The sequence below is a fragment of the Lycorma delicatula genome, chromosome 1, assembly GCF_047948215.1.
Source record: "Lycorma delicatula isolate Av1 chromosome 1, ASM4794821v1, whole genome shotgun sequence".
NCBI classification, from domain to species: Eukaryota; Metazoa; Arthropoda; class Insecta; order Hemiptera; family Fulgoridae; genus Lycorma; species Lycorma delicatula.
Window position 1 is genome coordinate 163,366,760 of NC_134455.1, and position 15,894 is coordinate 163,382,653.

Below are 15,894 nucleotides of genomic sequence, written 5' to 3' on the forward strand. Positions count from 1 at the left end.
TGTTTTCTTTTTTACTGCTATTTATTTTACGCTATACAAATGCCCAGCATTTTAATTAAATGCAAAGTACAAATTCAGAGTATTTTTATTTAATTGCTCAGTAAAATACTAGATATTCAGTATAAAAAATAAATGCTTGGTAAACTCAAAAAATGCTCAAAAAAAAAAAAAATGTTATCTAATTTTACTAAAACTGGCAAAAAATGCTAAAAATTTAGAAAAAAAAACCAAATTACACAAGTTTTATATTCATTTTCGTGGGGTTGGTGTCCCCACGACCCTACTCTACCCACTACACACTGAGCTTTTACACCAATGAGCTTTTATGTCAATGGATACAGTGACATGCAGTTGGCAGCATTGTGTTCTACACAACCTTTGTAATCACATATTCTTGTATTGTTGATATCTCTTTAGTTTTTATATTAGAAGCAATTTTTTTAATGTGCAATTTTTGGAGCAACGACACAATGTAAGATGGGAAAAAACAAGTTTACGGAGATGATGCAATTGGTCACCAGTCAATTGAAGATGACACTTGACCAGGAAGGCCTTTGACTTCACCCAATCAATGATCTGGTACATGCAAATCGCCGATTGACTATCAGAGAACTTTCAGAAGAGTTAGCATCTCAAGTGGATCATGCCATGACATTCTGACTAAAAAGCTGAACATGAATCAAGTTGTAGCAAAGTTTGTTTCTCATTTGATGATGAAACAGCAGAAAGAACATAGAATGGATGTTTGTCTGCGACTTCTTGGATAAGCCAATGATGATTAAACATTCACACAAGTATCTTAATGTGACATAAGCTGGGTTTAAGGTCACAACACTGAGACAAAAGTTCAGTCATCACAATGGATTGGCAAAGGATCTCCATGCCCCAAGAAAGCATGTCAATCTTGATCCAATGTCAAAGTGATGCTCTCTGTTTTTTTTTTGAATTGCATTTTGAATTCTTGTCTCAAGGTGAAACAGTGAACCATATGTACTATCAAGGCGTTTTACAACCACTACATGAAAAAAATCTGCAAAAAGAGACCAGATTCGTGGCGTGACAACTCATGGTTCCTTTATCACGAGAATGCGCCCGCACACTCAGCTTTGTCAGTTTTGTGCCAAAAATCAGATGACTGTCCTCCCTCAGCCTCACTACTTGCCAGACCTGGCTCCTTGCATTTTTTCTTATTTTCAAAATTAAAATAAGTGATGAAAGAATACTGTTTTAAGACTATTGATGACATTAAAGCAAATTCATCATGGACCTTAAAGGCCATTTCAAATGAAGCTATCCAGGACTGCTTTGCAAAGTGGGAACAACACTACAAAAAGTGATTGAAAAGAGGAGGGAAGTATTTTGAATGGGACAAGGACCTACAGTCTGTAAAATTAATACTAAAGATTTAAAAAGTAAAATTTGGTTATTTTCTGAACAGACCTAGTACACACATACACAGCAACACAACACGTTACAGTTTCTTCTTATACTTGGTGGTGGTGTGACACCTTGCGAAATGCAACCATAACCCAAGAAGGAAATTATCATCTTGATGGAAGGATGGCTCTACGTAGTAAGTCTAGAATGATGTTCTCTGAGCACCTGGGCCAACCCAGTAGTATGTAGCAGCTCTAGACTCTGTACATGTTGGCTCTGCAGAGGTGGTCCTGTGTTTCCCTGGTTCTTGTGGGACCAAAATTTGTAACCCTCAAATCATTCCTATGATGGTTGGTGGTCCATCTGAAAAAACCACCAACAATAGTCTAGTGAACAGGTCTCTCTCACAATTGTCTGACGAGGATAACAGTCCTGTAGAAGATAGCTTGAATTGTGATGCATCTCATCTATAATTTAAAAATATCGGGTTTATAGTTCTGATTAAACATTTAAATCAGGATCAATCTAATGATGAGCAAAAGTTGATCTCTCTTACATCTCACTAATATGGGTGGTATATACCAGCCAGAGAGTATTTTTTTGCCAGGACCTTTTGGATATGGATGTTACTGAAATGGCTAATGAGCTTCATCTTCAAGAATGTATAGAAGTGAAATGAATAATTAAATGGAAGAAAGGCATGGAAGAACCTACACCTTCCTTTATATTAACTTTCAACCTTTCTGTTCCACGGGAGAAAACAAGTCTGTTATTTGTTCTTAACCCTTGGCGAAATTTCAAATGTCAAAAGTATAGCTACACTACAATGCTAAAAAAACTGAAATATGTACTCGTGCTAAAGAAGGTCACAATGACACTAAATACAAAGATGAAAAATGTGCAAACTGCAGTGGATCACAAACAGCTTTCTCCCGAGATTTTCCAACTTTTAAAGAAGAGAAGGCAATTATCAAAATCTGTACCAAGCAGAAGATAGAAGATATCTTTACCAGCAGCAAAAAATAAAAAACAATGAACCGGTTTTAACACTCTGGAACCGGTTAAACCAAATGTCTCTTTTGTCGCTGCTAAATCAAGAAAAGCCTCTGTAAATGTGCAAATGTGGGTAATCAATGTGGATCTGCAGCAAGTTAAAAAAGCTTTTTCAGATGTAGTCACTACTTCAGAGCTAACTAAGATGATCAAGAAGTCGGTAGTCACCAACTAGTGAAACCAACAATGGGATACCTCCCAAAGTTTCGCCTTTTTGGGCAGCAGTAAATACAGCTAGCAGTAAGCAATCTACTAAGCTCCCTGTTAAGAGCTCATATAATCATCCCCTCTGAGTTTTCGTCTGCAACTTCCCATTGTTCAAAATCCCCCCTTCCATCAACTTGTATACTGGAGGGTATGGTTGAAGACCAACTGCCTGACCCTAAGGCAAAGAGGTTTTAAAATAAAAATAATTCTGTAATTCTGTGTCCATATTTACCTTTATTTATGAACATTATCCAGTGGAACAATCGAGGTATTCGGTTATAGTATTGACACATGCCCAAGAACATTTAATAATGTGCTTCCAAGAAACACACCTTCTACAACAAGATGCAGTTAACACTCAGGGGCTATTTCTGCGAGATAAACAACCGTCTAATAAGAGAGAATGGTGGAGTTGCTATTTTCATGCAGAAAGAGGTGTCACTTACAAGGATACCACTAGCTACCTTCATTCCTACTGTTGCTATAAAAATCTGTCCCCATCAAATTACAAACATGCAATTTGTATCTCTTACCAAACTCTACATTCTAGATAATTATATCAAATCTCACACAAATTCATTGCCATTATTAATAGTAGGAGAATTTAATGCCCACATTTCACGGGGATCAGCCAGCTCCTCTCAAGGAAAAATGAACAGAGCGAGACAAAACTTGGACCTCTGTCTACTGAATAATGAATCATGCACATTCATGTCACTATCATCCGGTACATTGCCCAATATCGACCTCTCTTTAGTTCACAGAGTTTACTCCCCAGTCTTAGTCTGTTTGTGACAACTTTTACAGCAGTGACCACAGGCCAATTAATGTTGCTTTTGGTGTCAACTGTGAGGTGGATAAAAGGACAAGGAGATGGACTGCTGAAAAAGCAAATTGGAATGGTTACCATATAGCCTTCACATTACAGTATGATGATGATGCAGAAACTCTTGATCAACTTACCTCTTTTACATCCCAAGTACTTGAGATTGCTAATGGATACATTTCACAAACATCTGGAAACCCTAGATGTCCCTATTTCGTGGTGAAATAATGACTGCCAAAATGTAATCATTTCATTAGGAAATGATTACACAGGCACTGCGTAAATTTAATTGCAGGCCTAAAAAACATCTAAATTTGTACCACAAGTGGTATGTTGTTGGGTGTGTTCTTAGATGCTAGGAGAAAGTCATGGATAAATTACACAAATACTATCACACACACTACCCCCACATCTAGCTTTGTACCCCCAGCTTTGTTTCTAACACACTGGAATAAGCTTTGTATGATTTGCATATCGCAGAAACAATCTATTCTCGGACTTATTCACATCATCTGCAGAAGTGCCTCAAAGAAGTGTAAATTAAGTGCCACCTTGTTTGCTATAGCCATTAGCAGTATTACTAAATGTGTATTACCATTTGTTTCATGTTCTTTATTTGTAGATGATTTTGCTACAAAAGTCATGTTCCATTCAACAACCACAGCTGAGACTATTACAGAATACTATCTGACCTTGAAGCTTGCTCCAAGGTCACTGGCTTCACCTTTTCGCCTGAGAAAACAGAATGTATCTTAATCTTAAAACATTGTAAAACAGAATGTTTAGTCTTTTCTCATCTGCAAAACCCTTTTACTCTAAAAGTCTTTCTCAACAGAGAGCCAATTGTTATCTCTTCTAACATTAAATTTTTAGTCAGTTTACTAAATGCACATGAATGAACAAATATCAAATGTACAGCTGCCACTATTTCTTTAGCCATCTTAGCATCCTTAATTGTTTGTCAGTAACATCTTCTATTACTATGGCCTTTGCTTTGGAATCTTTAATGAGAAAATCCTTTTTCTTAGTTGCATCCGTTGGTATGTCTTCATACAACATGCATTCAGTTTGTTCTTTTATAATTGTTAGTTCCCGATAAAACAGTTACACTACATTATCACGGCTGACATTATTCAAACTATGAAATAAATGACCCAACACTTATGACCCAAGTTATTTATGTGGTCTAATTTTTATCTGAAAATATCGCCATCTCTTAATAACTATTAAGGCTTATCTGAGCCCGTAACTTGTAGGTTATTAATGAACAAAGAACATCAGCAGATGTTCTTTGCATAAATGCATAAAAGTTAACGCATGTAAGCATTAACTTTTATAATTGACTAAATGATAAGATACATTTTTCTTACAACTACTATGACAATAACCAAACCACTTAAAATAGTTTGAATGATATCGAGAGGTAATAATTCGATATCATACAGTATCGATAAACTTACACCAACAGATAATACTTAAAATTCATAAAACTGGAGATGTGTCCTGAGATTTAAAAAAGTAATTCTTACTATACTGAAGAAAGCAGTAATAGATAAATAAGAGAACTACTACACTTTCAATCGAATGACCTAAGCAGATAAAATGTTCAATAGGGTAATCTAAAGTTTCTAGATGTAGTGGAAGTTTCTTAGTTTTTGTTTAGTTAATTCTATTGTTTTAAAATAAGATTCTATTTAGTTATTTTGCTAACAGAAATGTTTAGAGTATAAAAACTTAGATTAAGCAAAAATAAGAATAAAAAAGTATTAGTATTAAGTAATAAATTACCTTTCTCTTGAAATCTTCGTTTCAACAACATAAGCAAATTCCCCATTATTTGAAAAGCACTGAATCGAAAGCATAATTTTCAATGAAGGATTTTGTTTCTTCATATCAACAACCTGTTTATAAACCTATAAAAGAAAAGAGAAACAAATACAGCAAAGCTTCTAATCTCTGTTACCTTACATGGGTGGAATAAATATTTTTTATAGGAGACAGATTGCAAATAATTCAAATAAAACAAAATAATTCATCTTGTAGTCCAAGCGGTATCTGTTTTGGGTTGGACTTTTTCTATATGATCACCAATTTTTGCTTTAATGCCTTTTTTTGCTTTAATAATCATTTCAATCAGAAATGATTATTATATTATGTGCAGTTGAAAAAGGTGTTCTTAAATATTTATTAAACAAAATGTAAAAAAATTGCAGAAATATCAATTTTTTCTCCTATATCCCTAGATAACTTGATAACTGTTCATTTTAAAAAAACGACAGAGAAAAAAGTTTTGTTATTACATTTTACACACAATACCATTAGTTGCAAATCGAAAAATACTAACGCAAAATAACAATAACTGTCAAAAATTCAACACAGGATTTTTTGGGAATTTTTTTAGTACTTATATTACAAATAGGACCTTCAGATTTTGTCTCAAAGAACTTTTTGATATCACAAATAATATACTAAATTTCAACAAACTCAGTCTGACAGTCTTTGCATGGTAATTTTGTGATCCTGATTTTTAAAAAAAATGCAATTTTTCAAACTGTGCAGAGCCTGAAATAAAGTCTCTAGATCCTTGAAAATTTAATCACAAAAAGAGCATTCAAACTTTCAAATGCATTTTGAAAAATTTAAATCAGTTAATGAGCCTAGGGAATTTTTCATGCAAATTTTTTACTTTTAAAAAATTGAATATCTTCATGAATTTTTACTAAATTAATTTTAAAAAGTACAGCTTAAAAGTAATAGGAATTATGCAATTTGTTTCAAAGCAAAAAAACTGCAAGTATGTTTAAAAAACTTAAAAAATTATGTTTCCAAATCTTTGTTCAAGGAGCGTTAATGTCTGACAAGAGATTTTTTAAGCAAAATGGAAATCTGATATTTGTACAATGTTTTCAATTGCTGACTTTTTCTATTCCAATTTACACAATACAAGACAAACAGTTTTAGTATTATTAGATGCAAAAACAGGAAAAATATGATGCACCTACAGTGACATCATGAATGCTGCCAGTATAAGAATTTTATTACTGCAACTGCTTTTTAAACTATATGAGACATGCTAAGAACATTTTGAAACCAATTTTATAAAAAACTTCATAATAATTTTCTTGAAGCCTAAATGAATATAACTTTTTCTTCTTATTTTACTCTTTTTATTCTGAAATTTATGAAGATGATATTTTTATGATTTTTACTTTTAAACATTTTGTTATATTTAACAAAATATTAACTATTTACACAACTGTCCAAAAAGTAGTATAACTTTTTTTAGAGTGAATGTATGTATGTATGTATGTATGTATGTATGTATGTATGTATGTATATGTATGTTTGTTCCACCATAGCAGCTCAATGGCCAAACTGATTTAGATGGATGACCCTATGTTGGAATCCTTACATTACGGGGAGTGTCATGGGCTATGCAAATAAATATATATGTATGTTTTATTGTAACTAAAAGGCCACAAAAAGTTATATATATGATTCTAAATGGATAATCGATAGTATTTTCAGCATAGATATATTTAACAATATATTAACTTTTTACACAACTGTCCAAAAAGTAGTATAACCTTTTTTAGAGTGAATGTATGTATGTTTGTTCCACTGTAGCAGCTCAATGGCTGAACTGATTTAGATGAATGACCTTGTGTTGGAATCCTTAAATTACAGGGAGTAACTAAAAGGCCACAAAAAGTCTTATATGATTCTAAATGGATAATTGATAGTATTTTCAGTATAGATTTATTTGTGTTAAAAATAGGTGTATTTTAAGATCTACTTGAATTTAATGAATGAATTATGGTACTAAAATTTATTAAATTATTTTATAATTTAAGAAAACATTTATTTTTTATAAACATTAAGAAAAAAATCTTATGATTTTTGGATGAGCAGTATGTTCGATCATGTAAGTATATTCTTTCTTCTTGCTCTTATTTGTTGGTGTTTATTACTGCTAAATATTAACTAATTTTCACTTTCTTTTATTAATAAAATTAATAAATAAATAAAAATACAAATATATAATATAAATAAAAATAGTGTACACTTAGAAATAAAATAAATTAGATAATCTGTAAATTAATTAACTTCTGCTTCCCTGCTTCTAGTGAGACAGTCGTGAAGGGAGCTGTGTACAGCCACCCAGCACACCATTATTGGTTTGCTTTGCGCCACAATTTTATTGCTAAATATTAACTAATAATCCCTTTCTTTTTGTTTTTATTATTTATGAAACTGCCCAAAATGGAGTACAATGTTTTAGAGTGTGTATGTATGTTTATTCCACTGTAGCAGCTCATCAATCGAACAGATTTTTAGATCAATGCATTGGAATTCTTACATTTCCAGAGGAGTGTCATATAATTTATATATATGACATATACACATTGCCAGTGGAGGGTGGTGTATATATATTTTATATATATATGAGGGATATCTCGAAAGTAAGGACCACTGGGAAATTTCTCTCCTTAAGGTAGGTGGCGAACCTGTCGTTCATGGCCACGCTAGTAATTACACACAGCATTCTTGTCTGTAAGTTGTCGGGTTGTAGTATCTTTGATTACTTATGAGTTACTATGTTATAAAATGAATAACAAAATTCGTTGTTTCTGCCAACTGTGAAATACATAGTCATATGTTTTTTAAAACATTAAGCTGGCTGACATTTATAGGCAGTTGGTTGCCGAGTATAGTGATAATGTAACAAATGAAAGAAACGCCAAAAATGGTGTGAAAGGTCTAGAAATAACAGAATTAACGTGCATGATGAAGAATGTTCGAGAAGGCCTTTAATAATCTTGTGAAACGCAAGAATGAAATAAGAAAAGATCATCGCTCAAAAATTTCCGTCCTGGCCCTTCTTTTTCCTGAGGTTTCAAGAGCTGTTATTGGTTACATCATTCATGACCATTTAGGCTTCAGAAAGGTTTGTGCACGTCTTAACAGAACGTTGCAAAAAAATTTGAATGGGATCTGCTTTGGAATTTTTGAAGCGCTGCACAGAAAAAGGTGATGAGTTCCTCAATTCAATTGTTACTGGTGATGAAACATGAAATTCATATTACAAGCTAGAGAGAAAACTGAATGAAGTGAATGAAAAACTGAATGAAAACTGAGTCAAGTGAATGGCATCATCCTCAATCACCAACAGCCACAGTCATTTGGACACAAACTGGTGGCCACAGTCTTTTAGGATCAGTGTGGCATATTTCTGATCAATTTCATGTCACATGGAATGAGTAGAAATGCAGAAGCCTACTGTGAAACTCTACATAAGTTACGGCGTGCCATTAAAAATTGGCAATGTGGGTGGCTGACTGATGGTGTCGTTCTGCTGCACAACGCATGTCCACATGTTGCGGGTCTGACATGTGATTTACTGAGAACATTTGGATAAGAAATTTACGATCAACCACCGTATAGTCCATATTTAGCTCCTTCTGATTACTATTTGTTTGGGAAATTGAAAGAATTTTTAAGTGGTAAGCGATTTGTGGGTAATGAACATAAAAAAAAAAATGCTGTTAATCAGAGGCTAAATGGACTGGCAGTAGAAGAATATCATGAGGGTATATTGTTGGAGGGTATATTGTCGCTACTATAAATGTCTTAATTCATGTGGCGATTATTTAGAGAAGTAGCATAAGGTATGTAATTTAAGGGAAATAAAAAACAATTTAATGAATTTCTTTACAATGAAATGGTCTTTACTTTAGAGATAACCTCTTGTAGTAGTAGAGATTTGCCGGATGAAGCATGAACTTTAATGAATTGAATTAATGAACTACAAGCCTCTATCACTGTATCAGCTAGTGTTAACTGAATGATTTGAATCAATCAAATGAATGCTATTACAAAAATAAAAAAATTTTAGTTATATTAAATAAAATAAAATATTGAATAAATTCAAATTTCGGGAAACCAATCATCACCACGATGATTGGCAATAAATTCTGCCTTCATCTTATTGTACCTACTACTTCATGCTTTAGTGCAGCTTACTAAATAGAAAAATAGAATTTAAAATTTCTTCCATGAAAATTCCACCTGCACATGCATTTCCATAAAATTAAATCAACAATTAACACAACAGAGTATTACATTGAATTAACACGACTATTTTTAAGTATAAAAGACAAAAAAAAAAAAAAAACAGGAATTTTTTAAATGCATAGTGGTAACCATGTACAGTTGGCAGCACTGTTTTTATGCTGAAGCAACCTTGCCACTCAGTCATCATGGAGCAGTGAAACAGTCAATAGCATGCTTTCATCATAAAAATGTTTTACAAAAACAATGATAGTTTGGAAGGTACACAGAGGGAATTCCAACGGCATTACAACCATCAAAACATGCGATAAAAATGTTGACTTAAGAGATAAAACATAGAGACTGGATTGGTTCTGAAAAAGAAAAAGACAGAAGGACCAAAAAGTGCTTGTACTTTACATAATATTGAGACTGTACATGTTTCAGTCATACAGAGCCCATAGCGTCCAATTCGTAAATAAGCAGTTGTGGTCAGGTAGTCCTAATGCGACTGAAAGAGAATGATTACCAGTTCCACTTTGATTTCTGTCAAAAATTTATGGGAAATATTAACTGTTAATTTCTGGACAGATGTGGATGTCAGATGAGGCGTATTTCCATCTCGCACAAGCAAAACCTCAAGATCTGGTGACATTCCCTGGCCCCCAACACTATGGTCTATTATATGAGTTGGTCAAGACACTGGGTGAATTGAAACAAGCAATTGAAGATGAAATTCATAGCATCCCATCTGAGATGCTGCAGCGAGCAATAAGGAACCTCAATGGCAGATTGGCAGAGTGCATATATAGAGGAGGACGCCAACTATCCAACATAATTTTCAAACATTAATATTAGGTATTTTGATACTTTTATATTTTTTAATTGTAATGGTTAGGTTTTTGCCAATAAATTTTTGTTTCATTTTTTAAAAGCTCCCTTTTGTGACTTGTAAGTCAAGTTGTGACTTGTACTTACAAGTCACAAAAAGAGAGAAGCTTACGTGGCTTCTCAAACCATAGTCTGTCCACAGTCTCACATTCCACCCACCTCTACCTCACTCTGTTCTTCACCATTTCTTCTGTTACTCTGAATGTTTTTACACCACTTTGGACACCGCCTCTCCATCTCATTCTTGGTCTGCCCAGGGATCTTTTTCCATCCACCTTAGCATCCATCACAGCCTTGATCATTTCTTCACGCCTACTTCTGTACAAATGTCTAAACCAACCCAGCTGTCTGCTTTTGATTACTGCTATTAGGTCTGGTTCTTCAAAAAGCTCATTAAGTTCATTGTTTTCCTGCTTCTCCAATGATCACTATTTCTAACTGGGCCTTTCATAATATTCTGTTTTCAAAAGACTTTAATCAGGATTCCCTTTTCCTTGTCAATGTCCATATTTGGAATCCATATCAGTCTTATTATAGTCTCATATATTCTACCTTTTCATGGTTTTGGATAATAGCGTACTTTTAAGCAAGTCTCTCAATCCATAGAGGCATCTTGTTGCTGATAGTATTCTGGTCTTTATTTCTATTTCCACCTATTTCTGTTGTTTACTACTGTCTCACGATACCTGATTCTACTTTCTTGAAACTACCTGATTCTACTTTCTTGAAACTACCTGATTCTACTTTCTTGAAACTAGTGTCATTTATTCTTAAGAATTCTTCACCACTGTCTTCTCTTGCAATCACCATGTACTGGCTCTTTTCTGTGTTTGATTTTAATCCTACCTTACTTGTCTTTTCTACCAAATCCTAAACCACCTCTCTCACTTCCTTTTCATTCTCAGTAGCACTATTTCATGTGCAAAAGCAAAAGCATTGATTTTCCATCCAGGTTTAATTTCAGTATTTTGTTTTAGTACACTCTTCATGACTCCATTTACAAGGTTAATTACAGTTGGTGAGATAACATCATCCATTGGAATCCTGTTTGTACCTTAAAGGTATCTGTCAGTAGTTTTCCCTTGCACTTTCACAGTGCACTTGGCCTCTCTGATATACACTTTGGTAATACTTATCAGTTTCTGAGGTATGCCTATTATTTTCATTGCAGCCCACATTTCTTTTCTTGATATACTATTATACACCTTGCTAGAGTCAACAACCAAGCAGCAGGCTTTGATATTAAATTCCCAGCTGTTACTAATGATCTTTCTAAGTATAAATATCTGGTCCACTATATTGAGCATCCTTTCCTGAATCCAATCTGGAAATCTTCTAAATTATGTTCTTTGTATGGGCTGATCCTACTAAGTAGTAATATTGAAAGATTTTACATGCAGTGGTCAGTAATGATATTCCCTGATAACTGTCACACACCAACTTGCTCACCTTTTTTTTGTATTGGGCATATAATGGCTGTCTTCTCATTTTTTCTGGTTGCACCCACCTTCCATTTATTAACCAGAAGTTTGTGGTTTCTTTTGGTTATGGCCTTTCCTCCATGTTTCAATAACTCTGCTGATATTTCAACTACAGCTGGGGGATCTTCCACTACTATGATATTTAACATTTCCTTTCACTTCTTCTACTGACAAATTGTACAATCTTTAATTTCGTTCTCTGTGTCTTCACCTCTCTCTGATGTAAATTTGGTAATTCTTTAAAATATTTCTTCCACATTCAGACCATCTCTTTCATTTAAAGTCCATTTACATTTTTCACTGTCCAGCCCTGGGGGGGAGGGCTCCCTTCCAAAAAAATTGCACAAATCCAAAATTGTAAAAATCCTTGGCATTATTATTCTCATTATTTCTCCTGTTTAGAGCTGTTTTTGCTTCCAAATTTAATATTTTGCTTCACTACTTATTCTTTTGCTCATTCTGGGCCATTTCGTTCTCATTCTCTAGCATTTTAAATTTAGTATCTTTTCTCCTTTTAACTGCTTCAACACATTCTTCATTAAACCACTTGGTAGAATTTAGACCTAGTGTGGCCTGTATTTTTGATGTTCTTCTTGAATTGTTATATTTAATTTGTTGTCGCCCTTGACATTTTGACAACTTGAACATTATCAAGAAACTATGAGTCCCCTTAGACTGAAATGAAAATACGACCTCACTGTGCGGCATTCTTACGTACTAACACTTTGTCCATCCGGACGAAATGAAAAATGCGACCGCACTGGGCGGGATAGAATGGTCATATTAGATTAACTTGCCGGCCAGTGCTAATAGATGCTAGAGTGCAGCACCAACCGGCTCAACATGGAACAGAACACACCGCTCATCAATTATAATTTTATGATACATTATCATGAGATGAAAATTAATAAATAAAAATGAAAGGTAATACATATAAAAATAGTAACATAAACGTTGAAAGAACGTAAAATTAAATTTACCTTTATATAATGTTGCCAAAGGCAAAAAAAAGGACTATAAAGCAAATAACTTAAAATTAAACAAATGCATGTAAATAATGTTAAATAAATTTTGTTAATTACATTCTGCATCACTGAGGTCATCACAAACATTTGATGGAAGAAGAATTAATTTATTAATAGTTCTTTTTACTATTGTATTGTTAGTTTTTACATCAACTAATCTAATTAATCCATCATTACCTGGATATACTTTCACAATTACTCCCAATTTCCACATCAGTGGAGGGAGATTAACTTCTTTTATTATAACTACATTACCAACACAAATGTTATTGTTTGAAATTTTACACTTGTTCCTCTGCTGCAAGGAATATAAATAATCGATAGACCATGCTTTCCAAAAGTCTTTCAATATTCTTTGCATAAACTGCCACCTAGTAAGCTTATTTACATTAATTCCTGAGAAATCAGGGTTGGGTAAGGAAGTTAATGAAGAAAAAATGTTAAAATGTTCAGAGTAAGTGGAACTGGATCAGATGTATGCCATCACCATGACGGATACGTATTTCAAACGTGGAATAAATTTCTTCCACACAAAGATCTGACAGTATACGATTGTTTTTATTTTTTTAAATGTAAATGAAACTATGACAATATGAAAATATGTTTAGTGTTCATGTGAACGAAGAAAATAGTTTGAAAGTTCAACAGCTTCTGTTGCTTAAAGAGCAGCTGAAAACGCATTAGTTTTGTTAGATTTCTTCTCTTCCTTGAGCGATCTGGCAGAATGATAGAAATGATAGGCAAATTGGATGCCAAGTGTTCTCCTATTCCTTCAGAAAAGATGGAACACTCCACCAGTTGTGACAAGTTTAATGCATCCAGCATGCAACCAACTATCAGGATGTCTGTGGGGTTATCCCTTGAAGGAACATGCTTCTATAAGCATTCCTTAGTTAGCTCTTGAATTTCGTAAACTCTATTTGCGACAAATACCTTCTATTAATTAGGAAGCGATGACAACCAGTACCACTTGAGAATCTGACCAAAAGTGGATTGAATGACTTATACCTAAAATACACTTAACCTTATTAAATAAACGAGACAAAAGAAGAGCGGCGTTCAACTCAAGCCTTGGAACAGAGATTTGCTTGACAGGAGCAACTCTAGATTTTGAACATAAGTGGGTTTCAACGTGTTCATTACTATCAATAGATCTGATGAAAAGACAAGCACCATATGCGCTACTACTTGGATCACAAAAACCATGCAATTGATAACTCTTATTAAAACTAATTTTAACTAATCTAGGAATCTTAAAATTACTTGAAGATTTGAGCTGAGAGTATAGAAAATTCCATTTTTCTGCTAACAGAGTGGGAAGAACTTCATCCCATTGAAGGCTAGCACACCATAACTCTTGGGTGAACACTTTGAATGGAACAATTATAGGAGCAAGTAGACCCAAAGGATCTAACCATGAAGAAACAATTGATAAAACAGAACATTTAGTGTAAGAATTATTATCTTTTGGTTTGAATTGATAAATGAAATCATCACCTTGAGGATTCCAAAATAATCCAAGTGTCTTGATATTTTCATCCTTATCTAATTTGATGAAAGAATCAGAACTACCAAACATATCTGCAACGTTGGAATGGCATTTATATAATGAAAGTCCATATTTGCTAAGCAATAACGAAACACCATTGTATAACTGTTTCAACTGATCGATGCTGTCACAACCAGTGAGCAAATTGAGCAGATCATCGACATAAATCTTGCTTGATTGATTGGCAAGCTTAAGGAAAGAAGGCTTCATTTTTATTAGAAATTTCAATCAAACATCTTGTAGCTAGAAAACTTGAAGGTGCTAAACCGTAAGTAACTGTAAGTTGTATGGAATGACTGATGAGTTATTATTATCGTACCAGAGGATTCTTTGCAAAGGAAAATCTCGAGGATTGATGCGAATTTGTCAATACATCTTTGGAATATCACCTGATAGCGAATAGCTGTGAGTTCTAAAACGAATTATAATCAAAAATAAATCTTGACCTTACTGGACCTGTAGCAAGAACTGAATTGAGTGATCAGCTGTTTGATGTTTTTGCACTACCAAAATACTATTTTGGTAGTGGTAGAAGATTCATGAAATACTGCTTGGTGGGGCAAATAAAAGGTTTCAGATGGGTCCTTACACTGAGATGAATCTACAGGTTGCATGTGATCTAGTTCTTGATATTCTTTCATGAAATAGAAGTAATCTTCCTTAAGTTTAGCGTTTTTCTGAAATTTACTATGTAACAAACTGAAACGATGCCTTGCATTTTCATAAGAATCTCCTAAACCCCAGTTTTCCTTATGAGGAAGAGATACACCAAATCTGCCTTTGTTATTACAAAAGGTATTTTCAACTAAATGTTTTTCGCAGAAAGATTCCTCCTTGGTCGGTAAACTATTTTCGGTCTCTTCAGATCTCCAAAAGGACTCTAATTGAGAGTAAAGCTGTTCATTGCTAATAAAAAGTGATATTGAGTCTGTATTTTTTTTCCATTTACTAGATTTAGTAAGGATTTGACTACAGACCAACACGAGTTTCTTTAAGTATGGTACGATTAGAATTGAGAGTTAATTGAACAGGCTTAAGCAATGAAAGATAATATGAGGATGGGCAAGAAAAAGTTGAGAAGGAATTTCCCAGTCAGTTACGTTTACAAAATCATAGGTAACAGACCTGCAATATATGGCAGTACATGACATTTCAAATTAAAATTAAAATCTTCATATCTAGAATTAATATTTAAATCAACACTTAGCTTAGATTTAGTGACAATATTACTAATACCTGTGATTGGCATAAAAACAGGTTTGGTGTGAAGCCTAAGTTTGGCAGCAAACCTTTTAGTAGAAAATGAAATCATCGAAGTGGAATCAAGTTCGACCCTGGCTTGGATGAAATTACCTTTTTTATCTTTAACGTTAACTACAGCTGTTGCAAGTAAAACAGACTTGTTAGGTTCTGATTTTAAAGTACAATATGAAC

General features: G+C 33.7%; 1 protein-coding gene across 2 annotated transcripts in view; it reads right to left on the reverse strand.

Annotated features, from left to right (window-relative positions):
* Positions 1–15,894, reverse strand: part of LOC142325118 (chitinase-3-like protein 2) — a 70,005-nt gene that overhangs the window by 26,656 nt on the left and 27,455 nt on the right. For both annotated transcript variants that reach the window (XM_075366483.1, XM_075366475.1), the window contains exon 4: positions 5,252–5,376. In XM_075366483.1, the coding sequence (XP_075222598.1) occupies positions 5,252–5,376 (125 nt within the window). The remainder of the gene's footprint in view (positions 1–5,251; positions 5,377–15,894) is intronic.